This window comes from Ixodes scapularis, unplaced genomic scaffold, assembly GCF_016920785.2.
Source record: "Ixodes scapularis isolate PalLabHiFi unplaced genomic scaffold, ASM1692078v2 PGA_scaffold2__306_contigs__length_199485367, whole genome shotgun sequence".
Taxonomy (NCBI): domain Eukaryota; kingdom Metazoa; phylum Arthropoda; class Arachnida; order Ixodida; family Ixodidae; genus Ixodes; species Ixodes scapularis.
This window is the reverse complement of record NW_024609857.1, coordinates 34,314,659-34,329,276: the sequence shown is the minus strand read 5'-3', so window position 1 is coordinate 34,329,276 and position 14,618 is coordinate 34,314,659. Positions and strand designations below refer to the sequence as shown.

The 14,618-nt window shown below is 50.8% G+C and overlaps 4 protein-coding genes across 5 annotated transcripts in view; 2 read left to right on the top strand and 2 right to left on the bottom strand.

Annotated features, from left to right (window-relative positions):
* Positions 1-4,112, top strand: part of LOC8031001 (midasin) — a 122,024-nt gene extending 117,912 nt beyond the window's left edge. The window contains exons 71-72 of the mRNA XM_040222376.3: positions 1,641-2,839; positions 3,852-4,112. Of these exons, the coding sequence (XP_040078310.2) occupies positions 1,641-2,839; positions 3,852-4,028 (1,376 nt within the window). The 3' untranslated portion in view covers positions 4,029-4,112. The remainder of the gene's footprint in view (positions 1-1,640; positions 2,840-3,851) is intronic.
* LOC115328642 (DNA polymerase beta) lies at positions 4,084-5,120 on the bottom strand. The gene has a single exon (XM_029989976.4). It carries the CDS (start codon positions 5,118-5,120, stop codon positions 4,104-4,106), a length of 1,017 nt encoding a protein of 338 aa, XP_029845836.1. The 3' UTR covers positions 4,084-4,103.
* Positions 5,121-5,837: 717 nt separating this feature from the next.
* On the top strand, positions 5,838-6,868 carry LOC8031005 (IST1 homolog). The gene has a single exon (XM_002403943.4). The coding sequence runs from the start codon at positions 5,838-5,840 to the stop codon at positions 6,774-6,776; it is 939 nt and encodes a 312-aa protein (XP_002403987.3). The 3' UTR covers positions 6,777-6,868.
* On the bottom strand, positions 6,839-7,677 carry LOC115310489 (ubiquitin-conjugating enzyme E2 G2). 2 transcript variants are annotated; one of them, XM_029968880.4, is made up of 2 exons: positions 7,333-7,677; positions 6,839-7,263 (listed from the first exon to the last, which is right to left on the bottom strand). In XM_029968880.4, the coding sequence occupies exons 1-2, from the start codon at positions 7,396-7,398 to the stop codon at positions 6,892-6,894; spliced, it is 438 nt and encodes a 145-aa protein (XP_029824740.1). In that variant the 5' UTR covers positions 7,399-7,677; the 3' UTR covers positions 6,839-6,891. The 2 variants fall into 2 exon arrangements, with proteins under 2 accessions (XP_029824740.1, XP_029824739.1); XM_029968879.4 differs by having other exon boundaries at positions 6,839-7,398.
* Positions 7,678-14,618: the final 6,941 nt, after the last annotated feature.

Sequence of the window (14,618 nt, the reverse complement as noted above, 5' to 3'; positions counted from 1 at the left end):
GTCCTAGAGGTCGTCCTTGAGGTCGTCCTAGAAGTCATTCTTGAGGTCATCCAACAGATTGTCCAAGGCGTCAACCTTCAGGTCGTCCTAGATGTCCGCTAGGCGTCGTCCTAGAAGTCGTCTTTGAGGTCGTCGTAGACGTCATCCGTCGTCCTAGAAGTCGTCTTTGAGGTCGTCGTAGACGTCATCATCGAGGTCATCTTAAAAGTCCTCCTTGAGGTCGTCCTGGACGTCACAAAAATAACAGCTTTGCTGGTCCTCCATCTTCACGTAAGGTGGAAGGGCTCTAAAATTTTTTTTTACTTGCTTTCTACGATGCACCATAGCTAACTTCCTAGTGCATTTTTTCAGGTTTGTTCGGTGATCAATAGTCGAAATTGTTGCATCTTGCTTGTAAAACTAAGGCCGAATTGTGTGACCTTTTCTTCTTTTTTTCTTTCGCTAAGTAGCGCCATCTCTTTGGCATTTGGCAGGAACATGGAGATGCCAAGAAAGATTACTAAAAACTTTACTTTGAAGATGCATTGCCCCTGCTATAGATTGCTTGAAGCACTTGCACCCTGTACAAATAATTTTACTGTATTTGGAGCACAAAACTTACCAGTAACCATGTCCTTATTTCAAGTGCTTCTTACATACTTATATATACAGGGTATTCCCCCTTACATACCTATATACAGTGTCCTCAGAAACATCCAATTCAGTAGTTTTTATCAAAAAAACCTTAACATCTTTTTTTTTTTTTTATATAGGCTTTGAAAGAAGTTTGCAAAAGGTTTTTTGATAAAAACCACTGAATTGGATGTTTCTGAGGTCGCTCTACAACTTTGTCATTGGAAGTTTCGCTCTAAATTGAATATTTCATAAATTCATTAATTAATCTGAATTAATCTAATTGGGCAGAATATAAAAAATAGCCTGACTTGCTCCAAACAATGAACAAACTTATTTCCTTGGTTTCGTTTTCCTAAAATGTACCAAAATATTTTTAAACCTGGGCTCAAGTTACGTGGCACAGCCTGTATATTATACTACTACTTGACCCAACTGTGCCGGGGTTCCACACAAACTTTAAACCCACAAAGGGGCCAGACATAATGGGGAAAGGGCACCCGAGGGTGTAGCCTAAACTGTGTAAACAAGATGCTTCTGACGACCGGAAAGAGGGGCGGACTTGGGGAAAAGGGCGCGGGAGAGCGTAGCTTCCGCTGCGTTAACGAGCTGCTTCTGGCCGCCAGAAAGAGGGGCGGACTGACGTCACGTGCAGGCTATGTACAGTGTGAGGACTAATTCGCACCACCCCCAGTTTCACCATATCTTTGTTTCACTTCTCAACAGCTGTGAAATAGAAATATAACAAACAGAATTAAACAGTGTAATTCTGGAAAAATCGTATAAAGTGGAATGTTTCGAGGCTGTGCGGAATTTCGCATAAGCTTTGTTTGACTTTCCATGATTTCAAAGTGGTTGTGAAAATTCTGCCTGGTTCCTTTGAACCTCACCTTAAGAGTGTTCCGTTTTGGTTTTTATGTTGTCTGAACACCTCGTTAACCCCTGTCTAGAGGCAGGGAGTCAGGAAATGTTGTGTGCACCGACTTTTTCTTTTGCACACCTCAGAGGACTTCATTTCTGACCCACAGGAGGAGGACCCGTCGGAGGTTGCGCCGAAGTCGGCACAGGACAGTCCGATGCCGACGCCAACGACCCTGGCACATCCCTGAAGACGTCTCACGAACGAAGCCTGGCAAACAAGGAGGAGAACAAAGCCGGCAAGAGGCTCCACACCGTCGACTCGAGAAGAGCTCCGAAAGAAGCCTCGGAGACATTCCGACACGTGGGAGATGACGAAGCGCACGATGAAGTGGCCCTAGACACGGCCACGCTCGACCAGACCCAGGGTGGCATTGAACGTTTGGAAGAAGAACAGCTACCCGAGACGCTACGCCCAGAGAGCCCGGAAGAAGAGACGCCAGAGCCTCCACAGGAGAGCGCGCAGCGGGAGAGAGCGTCAGGACACCAGCAGCCGAGCGCCGGCGAAGACCCGGTCCCGAGGGAAGGGCCCGTGGCGGAGACGGCACACGTCGAGAGGGGCCCCGAGGCCAGCTTCCACACGAGGATGGATGTCCTTGAGGGAGAGGAAGAAGAGAGAGCGAGAGCCCCCGAGCCGGGGCAGGAACTCTGCTCGGCAGAAAGTCCCGCGTGGGCGGCCTGGGAGGAGGCGGAACGCGCGGTGGCACCCCTTGTCACGGAGCTGTGCGAGCAGTTACGACTGGTGCTCGAACCCACAAGGGCTTCGAGGCTGCGAGGCGACTTCCGATCCGGAAAGCGACTTAGTATGCGGCGGGTCATCGCATACCTGGCGAGTCAGCTGCGCAGGGACAAGATGTGGCTGCGGAGAGTGCAGCCCTCACAGCGCCAGTACAGGGTGCTGCTGGCGGTGGACGACTCCCTGAGCATGGGCCCCAGCGGTCCCCTCGCCCTCCAGTCCCTGGCACTGCTGGCACAGGCACTGAGCCTGCTGGAAGCCGGGGAGCTGGCGGTCGCGAGCTTCGGGGAGAGCGTCCGTCTGCTACACCCGCTGGGGCGCCCGTGGACGAGGGAGGCCGGGGCCAACGTGGCAGGCGCGCTGGGATTCGACCAGGGACGCACACGGGTGGCACCGCTGCTGCGAGCCGCGGAGGCTCTGCTGCCCACAGGTCCCGACGCCGCCCGCCTGGTGCTGCTGGTCTCAGACGGCCGGGGGATCTGCAGCGAGGGGGACGTGGCAGCCGCCGTGCGGGACGCCCACTCCCAGGGGCTGCTCATGGTGTTCCTGGTGCTCGACTGCCTCGGGGGCAAGGTCGGTAGAGCTGCTGTTTTTGACGCGGCCAAAAACTCTGCGCGTGCACTCTTAGCTGCTCGACATTTTGTATTCCCACTCGACTAGCATTTGTTCCTTCGTTTGTCGCAGTTCTAAAGGTTTCCAAAGAGCAGTTGCTTAATATTTGAGGGCGAGTTTGCAGATTGATTTCTGCTTTTTGCATCCACTTTAGTCACAGCTGCACGTGTGATTACTCAGGTCTTAGCATCTCCTTAAAAAGACAAAGGGAAGAAATTAAAAAAAAAAAAGGTTGGACGTTTACAATTCTTTGTAATGCCGAATTGGAGCATAGCTCTTGAGGAGGAGGAGGAGGGGAGGGTATGCTCCTCCTCTCCTGCTCCCCTACCTTTTAGCGGGAAATTTTCGCTAAATTTCCCGCTAAATTTAGTGGAAAAAATTACCCTCTAAATGAATCAGGGAAATTTTTCTGCTACATTTACCAAGGAAATTTTTTCCGCTATATTTACCAAGGAAATTTTTCAGCTAGATTTAGGTGGAAAATTTTTCCACTAAATTTGGCAGGAAATTCTTTTTGCGAAATTTAGCGGGGAAATATTCCCGCTAAATTTAGGCGCCGTGCGACGTCACTCGTGACGTCATTACGGGAAACGTCTCATAATGCAACACGCAATTACGCCGACGGCGATGCCGCTTAAGCCGGAAACGGGTGCCTAAGAGCTGCGCTCTAAAATGTGTAGTGTAGCGTCCAGGCACGTATCCAGGGGAAGGGGGGGGGGGGGGCACCTATAGAACCTGGGCCTCCCCCCTTGAAATCTTCCATTTTGCTGGAACCTCTTCTCCCCTCCCCCTCATACAGCATTTTCTCATGGGCAGGAACGCCCCCCGAATCAAGGCCCTGGCTATGTGCCTGGTTGCATCACTGTTGCCTTGTACGATACAATTTGAGTTATTTATTCATTTCTGTGTGCATGCTGTCTAAGTAACTTGGCTCACACTTAGGGTGTTTGCAAGGAAGAAACTTTCTCTGCAGGACTCCATCTTGGAAGTCCGCAAGCCGGAGTTTGGGCCATCGGGAGAGGTGCGCCTGCGGAGCTACATGGAACACTTCCCTTTTCCCTTCTACCTTCTCCTTCGGGACTTGGCCTCAATGCCTGCCGTGCTTGGTGAGGCACTTCGCCAGTGGTTGGAGCTAGTGGCGCAGGCGTAGCGGACAACATCCCGTCAAGTGTGTCGTGCCATTCAAAAGAAAAGTCTAATAGGAACACCGTTATTAAATACAACTTTACTCGTCGACTGGCCCGTTTCTCTGCTGAGGCTCTCTGTACGGGAGGCCCAGCCAATCAAACACGTCGCGTTCGCTGGACACCGGCACGGGTTCCCCGGCCACGCCCGTCGAGCCCAGCGGCCGCAGCGCGTACTCGCTCAGCGTGAATCCCTGTTGGAGGGCATGCGCCCGCATGCTCTTGTTGAAGATGTCGCTCCCTGTAAAGTAGAGCAGGCCACAGAAGAAGTGATCTCGCGGCAGGAGGCGCATGTCCAGGCGGCGGTACGGGTGCGAGTCATCCAGCCGACACACGCCAGCAAACTTGGTGCCTCCCAGCGACATGGTGTCAGTGATAACACCGGCCTCGCGCAGCCGCTCCGCTAGGCGGGCGAGCAGCTTGGGCGGCTTCTGGTCGGTGCCTTCTTGAGACCGGTACAATTTGTGGCATACGAGCAGGTCCACGTCGCCGCTGGACGGCAGGCCCCGGCGGTAGCTGCCGCACACGACGGCCTCGTAGTCCTCGTCGAGCGCGCGGCACTCTGCCAGGATGCGCGCTTCGAGCTGGGCCACTTCTTCCCGAGGAATTCGCTTCTCGAAGTCTTCGAGGTGCCGGAGGCCGATTTTCTGGTGCTGCGTCAACGAGGACGGGTCCTTGCGCAGGTCGTCGACGTTGCTGATGCCCCGCTCGAAAAGGCTCCTGGCCGCTGCCGGTCCGATCCCGGACACCCGCGTCAGGTCTTGGATCGCGCTGGTGCTGTCGTCGGCGCGAATTTTCTCCACCTTGGCCACTTTTCCGGTGGCGAGGAACTCGCCGATTTTCTGCGAGATTTTGACGCCGATGCCCGGAAGCTCTTTAGCCGCTTCGGCGCTCTTCACGCGCTCGGGCAGTTTTTCGAGTGTCGCCGCTGCCTTCCGGTAGGCCATGCTCTTGTGGACGTTCCTCGTTACATTTTTTTCGTATTCGGCCAGTTCTTGGAGAAACTCGCAGATGTCCTGATTGGGCTTTCCCGTCTCGCTCCATTTCTTCTTACCCATCGCGGGCAGAGTGTCGATGCACTAGAGGCGGCACTGTACACGGACCGAAGTCCCTGAATCGTTGACTTTGGACTATTGTTTTTCTTTCTATTAATTACTATCGGCTGTCTGCTATCTCCGGTCAACGCCTCCCTTACCTACGGTGTCCGTTTGGCTGGCCAGCTGTTCGGCGGCCATTTTCTGCTCGACTCAACTGTATTTGATGAGGGTTGGTAAGAGTAGAACAGAGTCACTCGAGGTTACGTCATATGAATATATTTTGCAAATTTTATTTCTTTTAATGCTTTATCAGGACCGCCCGTTTATTAATACTACTGTACTAACGCCCTAAAATAATAAATTTTGAAGCTGTGATGTGGACAATGGATGTGCCTGATGCGTGATGGCCGTGATGTAACCGTTGTCGGTCACGAATTTGATGACGAGGACACTCACTACGTCATTGAGACGACAAGGTCATGGCATCGAATAAATGAATGTACTCTGTAATCCACGATGAGTCAAGTTAGAAGCCGAAAGGGGAACAGCGGAGCTGGCGAAATCCAGCGTCGTACAAAGTGAGATTTTCCTATTCATGAGTTCGGCTATCGATTAATTGCTGTTACCGAGCGCTGAAATTTCACCTCGAGCCGTTCCCGCCAGGCAGCGAAGTCAGCCGAATAGTCGAAAAGACAGAAGGAGTGCTCGTCGAGCGGCTCCGTCAACGCCCGTCCCACCATGTTTACCGCGGGTCCCAACTACGGTAAGCTGAAGACCAACCTCCGGCTGGCCATCAACCGCCTCAAGCTGCTCGAGCGCAAGAAGACCGAGCTGGCCCAAAAGGCGCGCAAGGAGATCGCCGAACACCTGGCCAGCGGCAAGCACGAGCGGGCGCGCATCCGCGTCGAGCACATCATCCGTGAGGATTACCTGGTTGAAGCCATGGAACTCGTCGAGGTCTACTGCGACCTCCTGCTGGCGCGTTTCGGCCTGCTGCAGCAGATGAAGACGCTGGACGAAGGCCTCACGGAAGCCGTGTCCAGCCTCATCTGGGTGGCACCCAGGCTGCAAGCGGACGTCGCCGAGCTCAAAGCGGTCGCCGATCAGCTGGCGCTCAAGTATGGCAAGCCGTACGCATCGGCGGCCCGCGACAATGGCCTGTCTACCGTCAGCTCCAAGCTCATGCACAAGTTGAGCGTGCAGGCACCACCCAGGATCCTCGTCGAGCAGTACCTTGTCGAGATCGCCAAGAGCCACGACGTGCCGTACGAACCAGACCAGGAGGTGCTAGCCGAGCAGACAGCCGGCAACCAACCGGAGAGCCCGCCGCTGCTCATTGACCTCGGCGCTGCGGCAAGGCCCCCGGGCTTTGTGGCAGCGCCGTTTCCGCCTTTCATGCCGGGCACCGCGCCCCCCGGGTCCCAGGTGGACCCACCACCCGTGCCCATAGCCCCGCCGTCGGCCATGCCGCCCATGCCTTCGTTCCCGGCCGTGAACCCACACACGGTGGGCTTTGGCGAGGCCGGGCCGCCCGCCTACAACGCGGCCACCATGGGAGGCTTTCCCGAGCTGCCGTCGGTGCCCGCGAGCAGCCTGCCCAAGCCGTCCAGCAAAGAGGAAGAACTCGACTTCGACGACCTGACGCGCAGGTTCGAGGAGCTCAAGAAGAGGAAATAGTCGTCGTTCCTCCTTCAAGCTGGCTGGCCCATGCATTATTATACAAAACACACAACCGCTTCTACCGCTGAATAAAGAGTTTTACCGCGTTATCCAGTCGTTTATTGGGGAGGCCTCAGGAGGCAAGCATGCCGAGCGACTTGCGCACGAGGCGGTCGGCGATCCGGTTGAACTGGGGCCGGTCTTCCCGCCACATCTTGGCCGCGTCCACGTTGGCTCCGCTCTCGTCGTTGGGCTCGGCGAGCATGGACACGACCGAGAGCAGGATCTTCTCAACGCTCTGCACGGGGCTCCAGCGCTCTGCACTCGACTCGTAGCCCATGGGGTCCTCGCCCGGCGCGTGCAGGATAGAGATGCAGACGCGGCCGTCCGCGTAGATGTTTGGGTGGTACATCTCGCAGGTGAACTGCATCTTGGGTGGGCTGAGCGGGTAGTCCGCGGGGAAGGTGAGCTTGGCCGGGAAGACGCCGCCTTCGAAGCAGGTGCCCTCGGGGCCCGTGATCAGTGCCTCCCACTCGAAGAAGTTCTCCTCGCTCACGGGCCCCGCGATGATGCCCTCGGGAGGGTTGAGCGTGAGCTGCTTGTACTCGGCCATGAGCCGCCGCAGAGCGGACCCTGCCATCCTGGCGCCTTGAGACTTGGCGGCAGACCAGGACCGCTGCTCCGCCCTCCTGCGACACTTGCGGTCGTCGGCGGCTGTCGGGCACCCGCTGCGCGGTCCTCCTCACGTGTCCCCGCGCGGGACGCCCCTGACGCGGTCTCGGCCGTGGTTCGGTGCACCCAGCTTGGTCAACTTGGGGTTATCGGTCGGCCAGTCAGGCGACGACGTCCGCCTGCTTGCTTCGCGACGACGACGCACGCACCGCTCCAGAGAACTTCGTCAGGCCTGGTCGGGCCTTGCTTTACGAGTGGAGGTGCGCCGTGCAGTGCGGGGGCAGCACTGATAGCCTTCCCAGCTTTACCTGATTACGTTTTATTTTTCAAGAAATAGAGCTGAGTAAAAGTAAATTAAAAAGTGCTAGTTAAAACTAAAATTAGATAAAAATTAAATCTTATTAACTTGTCCTAAGCATTACTTAATCTAGAGCCAAAAAATATATTTTGTTAGGTGGCGCAAGCCACCGTCTGATTCAAAGGAAACAGTCACCATACATTTATCCACCGTTTATTACTTAGGGTTAGCTCCGGTTTCGGTTTCGTGCGGTTTTGATTGCGGTTGGCTTTTATTGTTTGTTTATTTATTTACGGGTAAACTCTAAAACCGCAAGTTATTCACCCCCCCCCCCCCTTTTTTTTTTTCTTATTTTACATTGCACTTCGCTTTGCTCCTGATCAAAATGATAAAAGAAACTACACCGACTTGACAAAATCTAAATAACAATTTAATCAGATGTTTCGTCTCCCGTACGGACGACGTCGTTAGTGAAGCCCAGAGGCAGCAATGAGAGAAACGCCAACCAGAATTATACCGCATACACTTCGGGAAAGAAACCGCGGTTGGAGTTAACAAGCGAATGAATCACTCAGGATGCACCATGTTTTGGTGCACGGACGTTTCGGTGTACGGACTTTTCGGTGCACCGCCAATCAAAATGAAAAAAAAAAAAAAGAATTAAACGTAATGAGCATTATTTTAGCTAGAAATTCATTGTTTCGCACATTATAATTTTGTAGACTTGATCATCAATTTACGGTCACCTACTGCACTTACTGATATGCGACCTAAGTGACTAATTGTTAGGCGTAGCACCATCCTGTGTGAGGATTGGAGACGTTGGACGTTATGGTTGGTTGGACGTTGTGTGTGTGTGTGTGTGGGGGGGGGGGGGGGTGCAGTAGAGCTAACCCCCCCCCCCCCCCCCCCCCGGTATAATGGAAACCACTACGCCTCTGACCAGACGCATCACATCGTGTTTTACGCGTTGGTTCGATAGAGGGGTTATTGGCGTCTTCTGTAGGGCTATGTGCTTCATTGGTGGTAAAAGGCCCCAACAGCAAGAAGCTTGAAAATGTGAAAATTACCCGAGTAAAAGGTGGGAAACTTCGTGGAACTTTGTGACGCCCTTCTTCCTGTGTCCTTTAATTCCGCGAAGTTTCCCATCTTTTACCACAGCCGCAATAAACGCCAGGAATTGCAAAAAAGAATCGCTATCTTATTAACAAAAATGTGCTAATTAACTTTCTAATTAGCAACGTTTAGGTCCATGTGGAAATTGAAACTTTGTAGGCTACCACCATGGAAGGCTAAAGCAATTCATGGAAAGTAAAAAGAAGCAACAGTGGAGATATATATTCGCCGCCGAACTTTGCGCTGTATATGGGTATGATTTCCGAAATTTGACATCACTTCACGGAACTGTCTCCTGGGATGGATGGATGGATGAATACGGCTGAGCCCTTTGGATCGGGCGGTAGCTTACGCCACCTAGCCATTTTGTTTTACCATTTAAGCTTAGAATATTTAAATGTGAAATCTATATTCACTCCGCAGTGCAAAGAAAGTGAGGCTATGAAACCCCCTTGCCATCAGTGGATAAGAAAATACCTAGTTTTCTCTCGATTTCTGCCACCATTCACTTAATCTTTGCTTGGTAATCTCTACAGTCTTGAAATCCACTCTCCCTTCGCTGTCTCTAAAACCCAATGACTTTATTAAATCTATGTTGTCTTCGGTAGGCATAGGGTGAAGCCCTTTACAGTAGAGTATCAAGTGTTCAGCCGTCTCGTCCTCCTCTCCACAAGCAGTGCACACTGTATCAATTTCCTGGTACTTCACTCTGTATGTTCTGGTTCGCAGAACACCCGTTCTGGCCTCAAACAGCAATGAGCTTCCCCTAGAATTGTCATAAATGCTTTCTTTGGCAATAACTCTTTTGTTTAATCTATAGCTTTCCAGAGCCGTCTTTGTCTGCATTCCCTCTAGCCACCAATCTCTTTCTTCGCTATAGCCCAAAAACTTTCCTCTTAATTTCCTAGTGCGCTGTCTCCACTTTGTGTCTACACTCCTCATGTATAAATAGCTGAAAACCTTTCGTGCCCATTGCTCCCCGTCCATTTGCCTCAACCTATCCTCAAATTCTACCTTGCTCACCGCTTCCCTGCTCTCAAATGATGCCCATCCCATGTCTCCTTGTACTCCCTGGTTTGGCGTTTTGCAATGTGCCCCCAAAGCCAGTCTACCTACTCCGCGCTGTTTTATTTCTAGTCTCGCATGCACTTCGGATTTCATGCATAGCACTGCGTTTCCAAAAGTCAAGCCAGGCACCATGACCCCTTTCCAAATCTCTCTCACCACCTCATACCTGTTGTAATTCCAAAGTGCTCTATTTTTCATTACAGCTGCATTTCTGTTGCCCTTACCTATTATATACTTTTCATGGTCTCTGAGATATTCTGCACCATCACATATCCATACTCCTAGATACTTGTATTTACTAGCTCTCTCAACTGTAATATTCTGTATCTTCAGCCTCTCAACCTCATCCTCGTTAAAAATCATGACTGCCGATTTTTCGCTACTGAATTCTAAACCTAATTCCTCTCCTTCCCTACCACAGATGCTCATTAATTCCTGCAACTCTGTCCTGTTGTTAGCCATTAGTACAATATCATCCGCATACATCAATCCCGGTAAGGATTGCTGAATTTTTTGGCCTAGCTTACTGTAAGAAAGGTTGAACCCAAGCCCACTCTTCTCTAGTCTATCCTCCAATCCTCTCAGATACAACATAAACAGCAAAGGCGATAACGGGCACCCCTGCCTAAGGCCTCGGCTTATCTCTATTTTCCCTGTCGCCTTTCCTTCCCATGTTATAATCACCTTGTTATCTTTGTAAATGTTCCTTAATAGTGCTGTTAGTCCTTCATCTAGGTTTAAGTTCTCCATTATGTCCCACAGGTTTCTTTGGTTCACATTGTCATAGGCACCCTTGATATCCAGAAATGCCAGCCAGAGCTGTCTGTTTTCTTTTTGCGCTATTTCTATACACTGTGTTAGAGAAAATAAATTGTCCTCCAACCTTCTTTGTTTTCGAAACCCGTTCTGTAATTCGCCCAGTATGCCCTCGCAATCTACCCATTCCTCCAGTCTGTTCTTTATAATCTGCATTACCAACCTGTAAATAACCGGTGTCACGGTTATAGGACGATAATTCCTAATATCCGACTTATCTCCCTTTCCCTTATATATCATACTCATCCTACTAAGCCTCCATTCATCTGGAATATTTCCTTTTGTTATCATGGTACTCACTACCTCCCTTAGTTTTGCCTTAGATTTAGGACCCAAATTCTTCACCAGCTTGATAGGGATACCGTCCGTGCCTGTCGACGTGCCACTAGGGACTCTTCGTTCCGCCTTTTCCCATTCTCTTTGTCCAAAATCCGCGATGTCACAAACTGGACTGCTACTTCCTTCGGTTCTCCTATCTTCCACATGTAACCGTTCCCGAAATTTCTCCTCCATCACTGCTCCTATATATTGTATCGCATCATCTCCCTCTAATTGATCTCCCTGATGCGAGAGTATGAACCTCTGTCTAGCTTGCGTTGTTTCACCGAGTGAGTTCAAGTGCTCCCAAAACTTCTTGGCAGCGTTTCTATCTTTCTTACTTACATTACTCATCCATTCCTCACCCTTTCTCTGAATTTTCGCATTGATCAAACTGGATGCCTCTCGGCGACATGTTATAAAATTGTCCCATTTTCTTTTTACTTCCGTTTCGGACTCCCCACTACGCTTGGAATACCTGTGTTCTCTAGAGGCTTCCTGACGTTTTTGTATCGCTTGCTTCACTTCTTTGTCCCACCAGCTTTTTGGTCTATGTCCTTGCTTCCCCTTTCGTTTACTCTTAACTTTGTCTAGTTCTAGAGCAAAAAGCCTAGTTAGGCTCTCATAGGTCCAATCTGTATGCCGTTGCCCTGAAACTGCTGCCTCTATTCTTTCAACAACTATTTCCAACTCTTTGTCGCTGCAGAAAGTTTGCTTTGAATTATGTTGTCTAGTTTCAGCATTTACTTCTCTGGCGAAATTCAGCTTAATACGTTTGTGATCACTACCAAGACTTTTGGAACCTTCTTCATCTATTTTCATTACTTGTAACTTACCATAGATTTTGTGTGACATGAGTACGTAATCTATAGTTGAATGCAGATTGCCAGTTTCCCAAGTTATGTGCCCGTCACACTTCTGACTGGTATTACATAAAACTAAGTCATGTTTTTCCACCAGTTCTAGTAATATGCTTCCAGTTGAGTCCGTATACCCATCCAGACCCTCAATATGGGCATTCATGTCTCCCATAATAATTATTTCGGAGCCTTCCCCTAGTTCACTAATGTCTCTTGATATGCAATCAATCATTTTTCTGTTTTCCTCTTTAGCACCTGTCCCTGTCCATAAGTAAACCACTCCAAGGACTGTTGATTCCCCAGCGACTTTTCCTTTCAGCCACAAATGTTCGGCGCACTCCTTTCTGATCCTTTGAAAGTTCATATTCTTCTTAATAAATGCTCCAATTCCACCTCCCTTCCTCGTTCCCTCCATTCTGTTGCATTCTTCCCACACATAGTCAGGGTTGCAAGGTGGCTGCTCCATGTCTCTGAGATGTGTTTCCACAAACCCATACACCATTAAATCCTCCTTTCTTAGTTGCTCCTCTACCTCTTCCCATTTTAACCTATTTCTACCACCCTGCATGTTAATATATCCAATGTCTGATTGTGCTGTTTTTTTATACCTGTTCTTACGTTTTCTCCTCTTTTTAACCCTGGGTGCCTCTCCTGACTTCGTTGGGTTTTCAATTACTTCAGTGCCCCCAGGGCCCTCGGTCCCCCCAAAAAAGCAGTCACCGTGCGGCCCATCCTATCCCCCACCCTGTAACCCGTGGCCTCACTGTAGTGAATGCCATCTGCAAAAGGGCGGGAGCCAGCCTCGTACACCTCTCTGTTTACTTCCATTACGTCGTACCGAAGCTGTCGACTCATACCCTTAATTACTCCGTTGGCTTCGACAACCCTCCTCTCCGTTAACCCGGACTGCCCCCGAACTTCTGGAATGGTGCACACAACCACATGCACATTCTCAGACACGTCCCTCAGCTTACGTATTCCCACGTTTAGCTGCTTTCCGAGGTTCTGGCTCCTACCCTTCAGCACATCATTAAGCCCCGCGTGAACTATTACTAGGTTCCTTCCCTCCCGGTTATCCCACACCCCCTCACGTGCTGCGGTCATAGCATCCACCATACACTTCCCTGGCTGGACCTCTACGGTTACCCTCTGGTCTCCCTTCACCCTGTTATGTACACCCCTCCTAACCCGTGCTACGTTAGAGCTCCCCACTACCAGTACCCTAGATCCCCCTGGTGCCTGCGCGCCTTTGTCCTGCGACTTATCTCCTGTCACCTGACTGCCCGACGCCTGCTGCTCGAAGGCGCCATTGAGCTGAGGTTCAATCAGCTCTCCAGCGTCGTCGAGCCCGCCTGCCAACAGGCCGGACTCCCGACCACCAGGGACCCCAGCCTGCAGACTGCAGGTGGTTCGTCCCGCTAGAACTGACACTTCCTCCTTTCTTCCCTCGCTACTCTCACTCGCTCGAATTACCCCTTCCAGGCGCTCTACCCTACTGTCACACTCCCTCTTACGCTCCTCTAAACCCGCCTTCCATACTTCCCCCAGCTCTTCCGCCTGCTTCTCGAGGCCGACCCGCTGCTCCCTCTCATGATTAAGCTGCCTAGTCAGCTCCTCTACCTGGGCCTCGAGACCCACCCGCTTCTCTCCTTCTGCCTTAAGCTGGGCCTCAATCTCCCGAACTCTACCCTCCCATTCCCCAGTTACCTGCTGAAGCTTCACACAAAGCCGACACTCGAAACTCACCTCCGCCGCCACCTCCAGGCTCCCGAAACCCGTCTCCTCCAGGTAACACCACCTCCCACACCCCTCGCACTGCACCAACTCGTCCCCACCCTTGTCATGCCGACCCAAATCTAGACCCATGTCTAGACCGGGAACAAACCGTCCCTTCCCGCCAAAAATTCAAACAGAGCCTACTTTGCGAAACTAACGTTAACTGCTGCTGTTCAAACCTAATACTGCTACCGCATAGTCACTTCCAATCAACTCTCAAAAAAAGAGAGAGAAAAGAAGAAAAACTGGCACTTAGCTTCGGATGCTCGAGGAGAACCAGGAAACACGTCCGCTCACCGCAACTCAGTACGAGACCGCTCACCGCAACTCACACCCATTACTTCGTACAGCCTGGCGGCGAATATCTCCAAGCCGTTTGCTCCTTTTTACTTTCCGTAAATTTCTCTAGCCCTGCATTGTGGTAGCCTTTAAAATTCAAATTACAACCTGGATCTAAAAGTCGCTAGTTAGAAAGTTAATTAGCAAATTTTAGTCTCCCGCGACTAAAAGTTGGTTTTCAATAATATATTATTTGTTCAACGATTCTATTGTTGGCAATTTGTTAAAGGGATACTTCAACGAAATTTGAAATATTCCCGTCGTGTTCAAAAATAGGTTGAATATGATCCACAATATCCGTAAATAACAATCTCACGTTTGAATTTTGAGCCTGGTGGCTGTATTTCTCGTTATAGACGGCCCACTCTGGCAAGCGCTCGGAGAAGGCCCAGCGGAGACCACGTGACATCCAACGCAATCGGGACGTAGGTCGTCTTAGGACGAGCAAAGCTACGGCGAGGCTGACGTCGAGAGGATGGCCTAGTCGTTCTAGCCACCGAAGCGGCTGCTTTTGTACGAATTTTGAGTGACGGGTTAATCTTCTGTAATCTTGTAGGGGGACAATAGCGACTTCTGCGACGCACAAAAGGCATTCTC

Bases quoted from the DNA above. Each gene is read 5' to 3' on its own strand.
- LOC115328642 (XM_029989976.4), bottom strand. From the start codon at position 5,120: ATGGGTAAGAAGAAATGGAGCGAGACGGGAAAGCCCAATCAGGACATC.
- LOC8031005 (XM_002403943.4), top strand. From the start codon at position 5,838: ATGTTTACCGCGGGTCCCAACTACGGTAAGCTGAAGACCAACCTCCGG.
- LOC115310489 (XM_029968879.4), bottom strand. From the start codon at position 7,398: ATGGCAGGGTCCGCTCTGCGGCGGCTCATGGCCGAGTACAAGCAGCTC.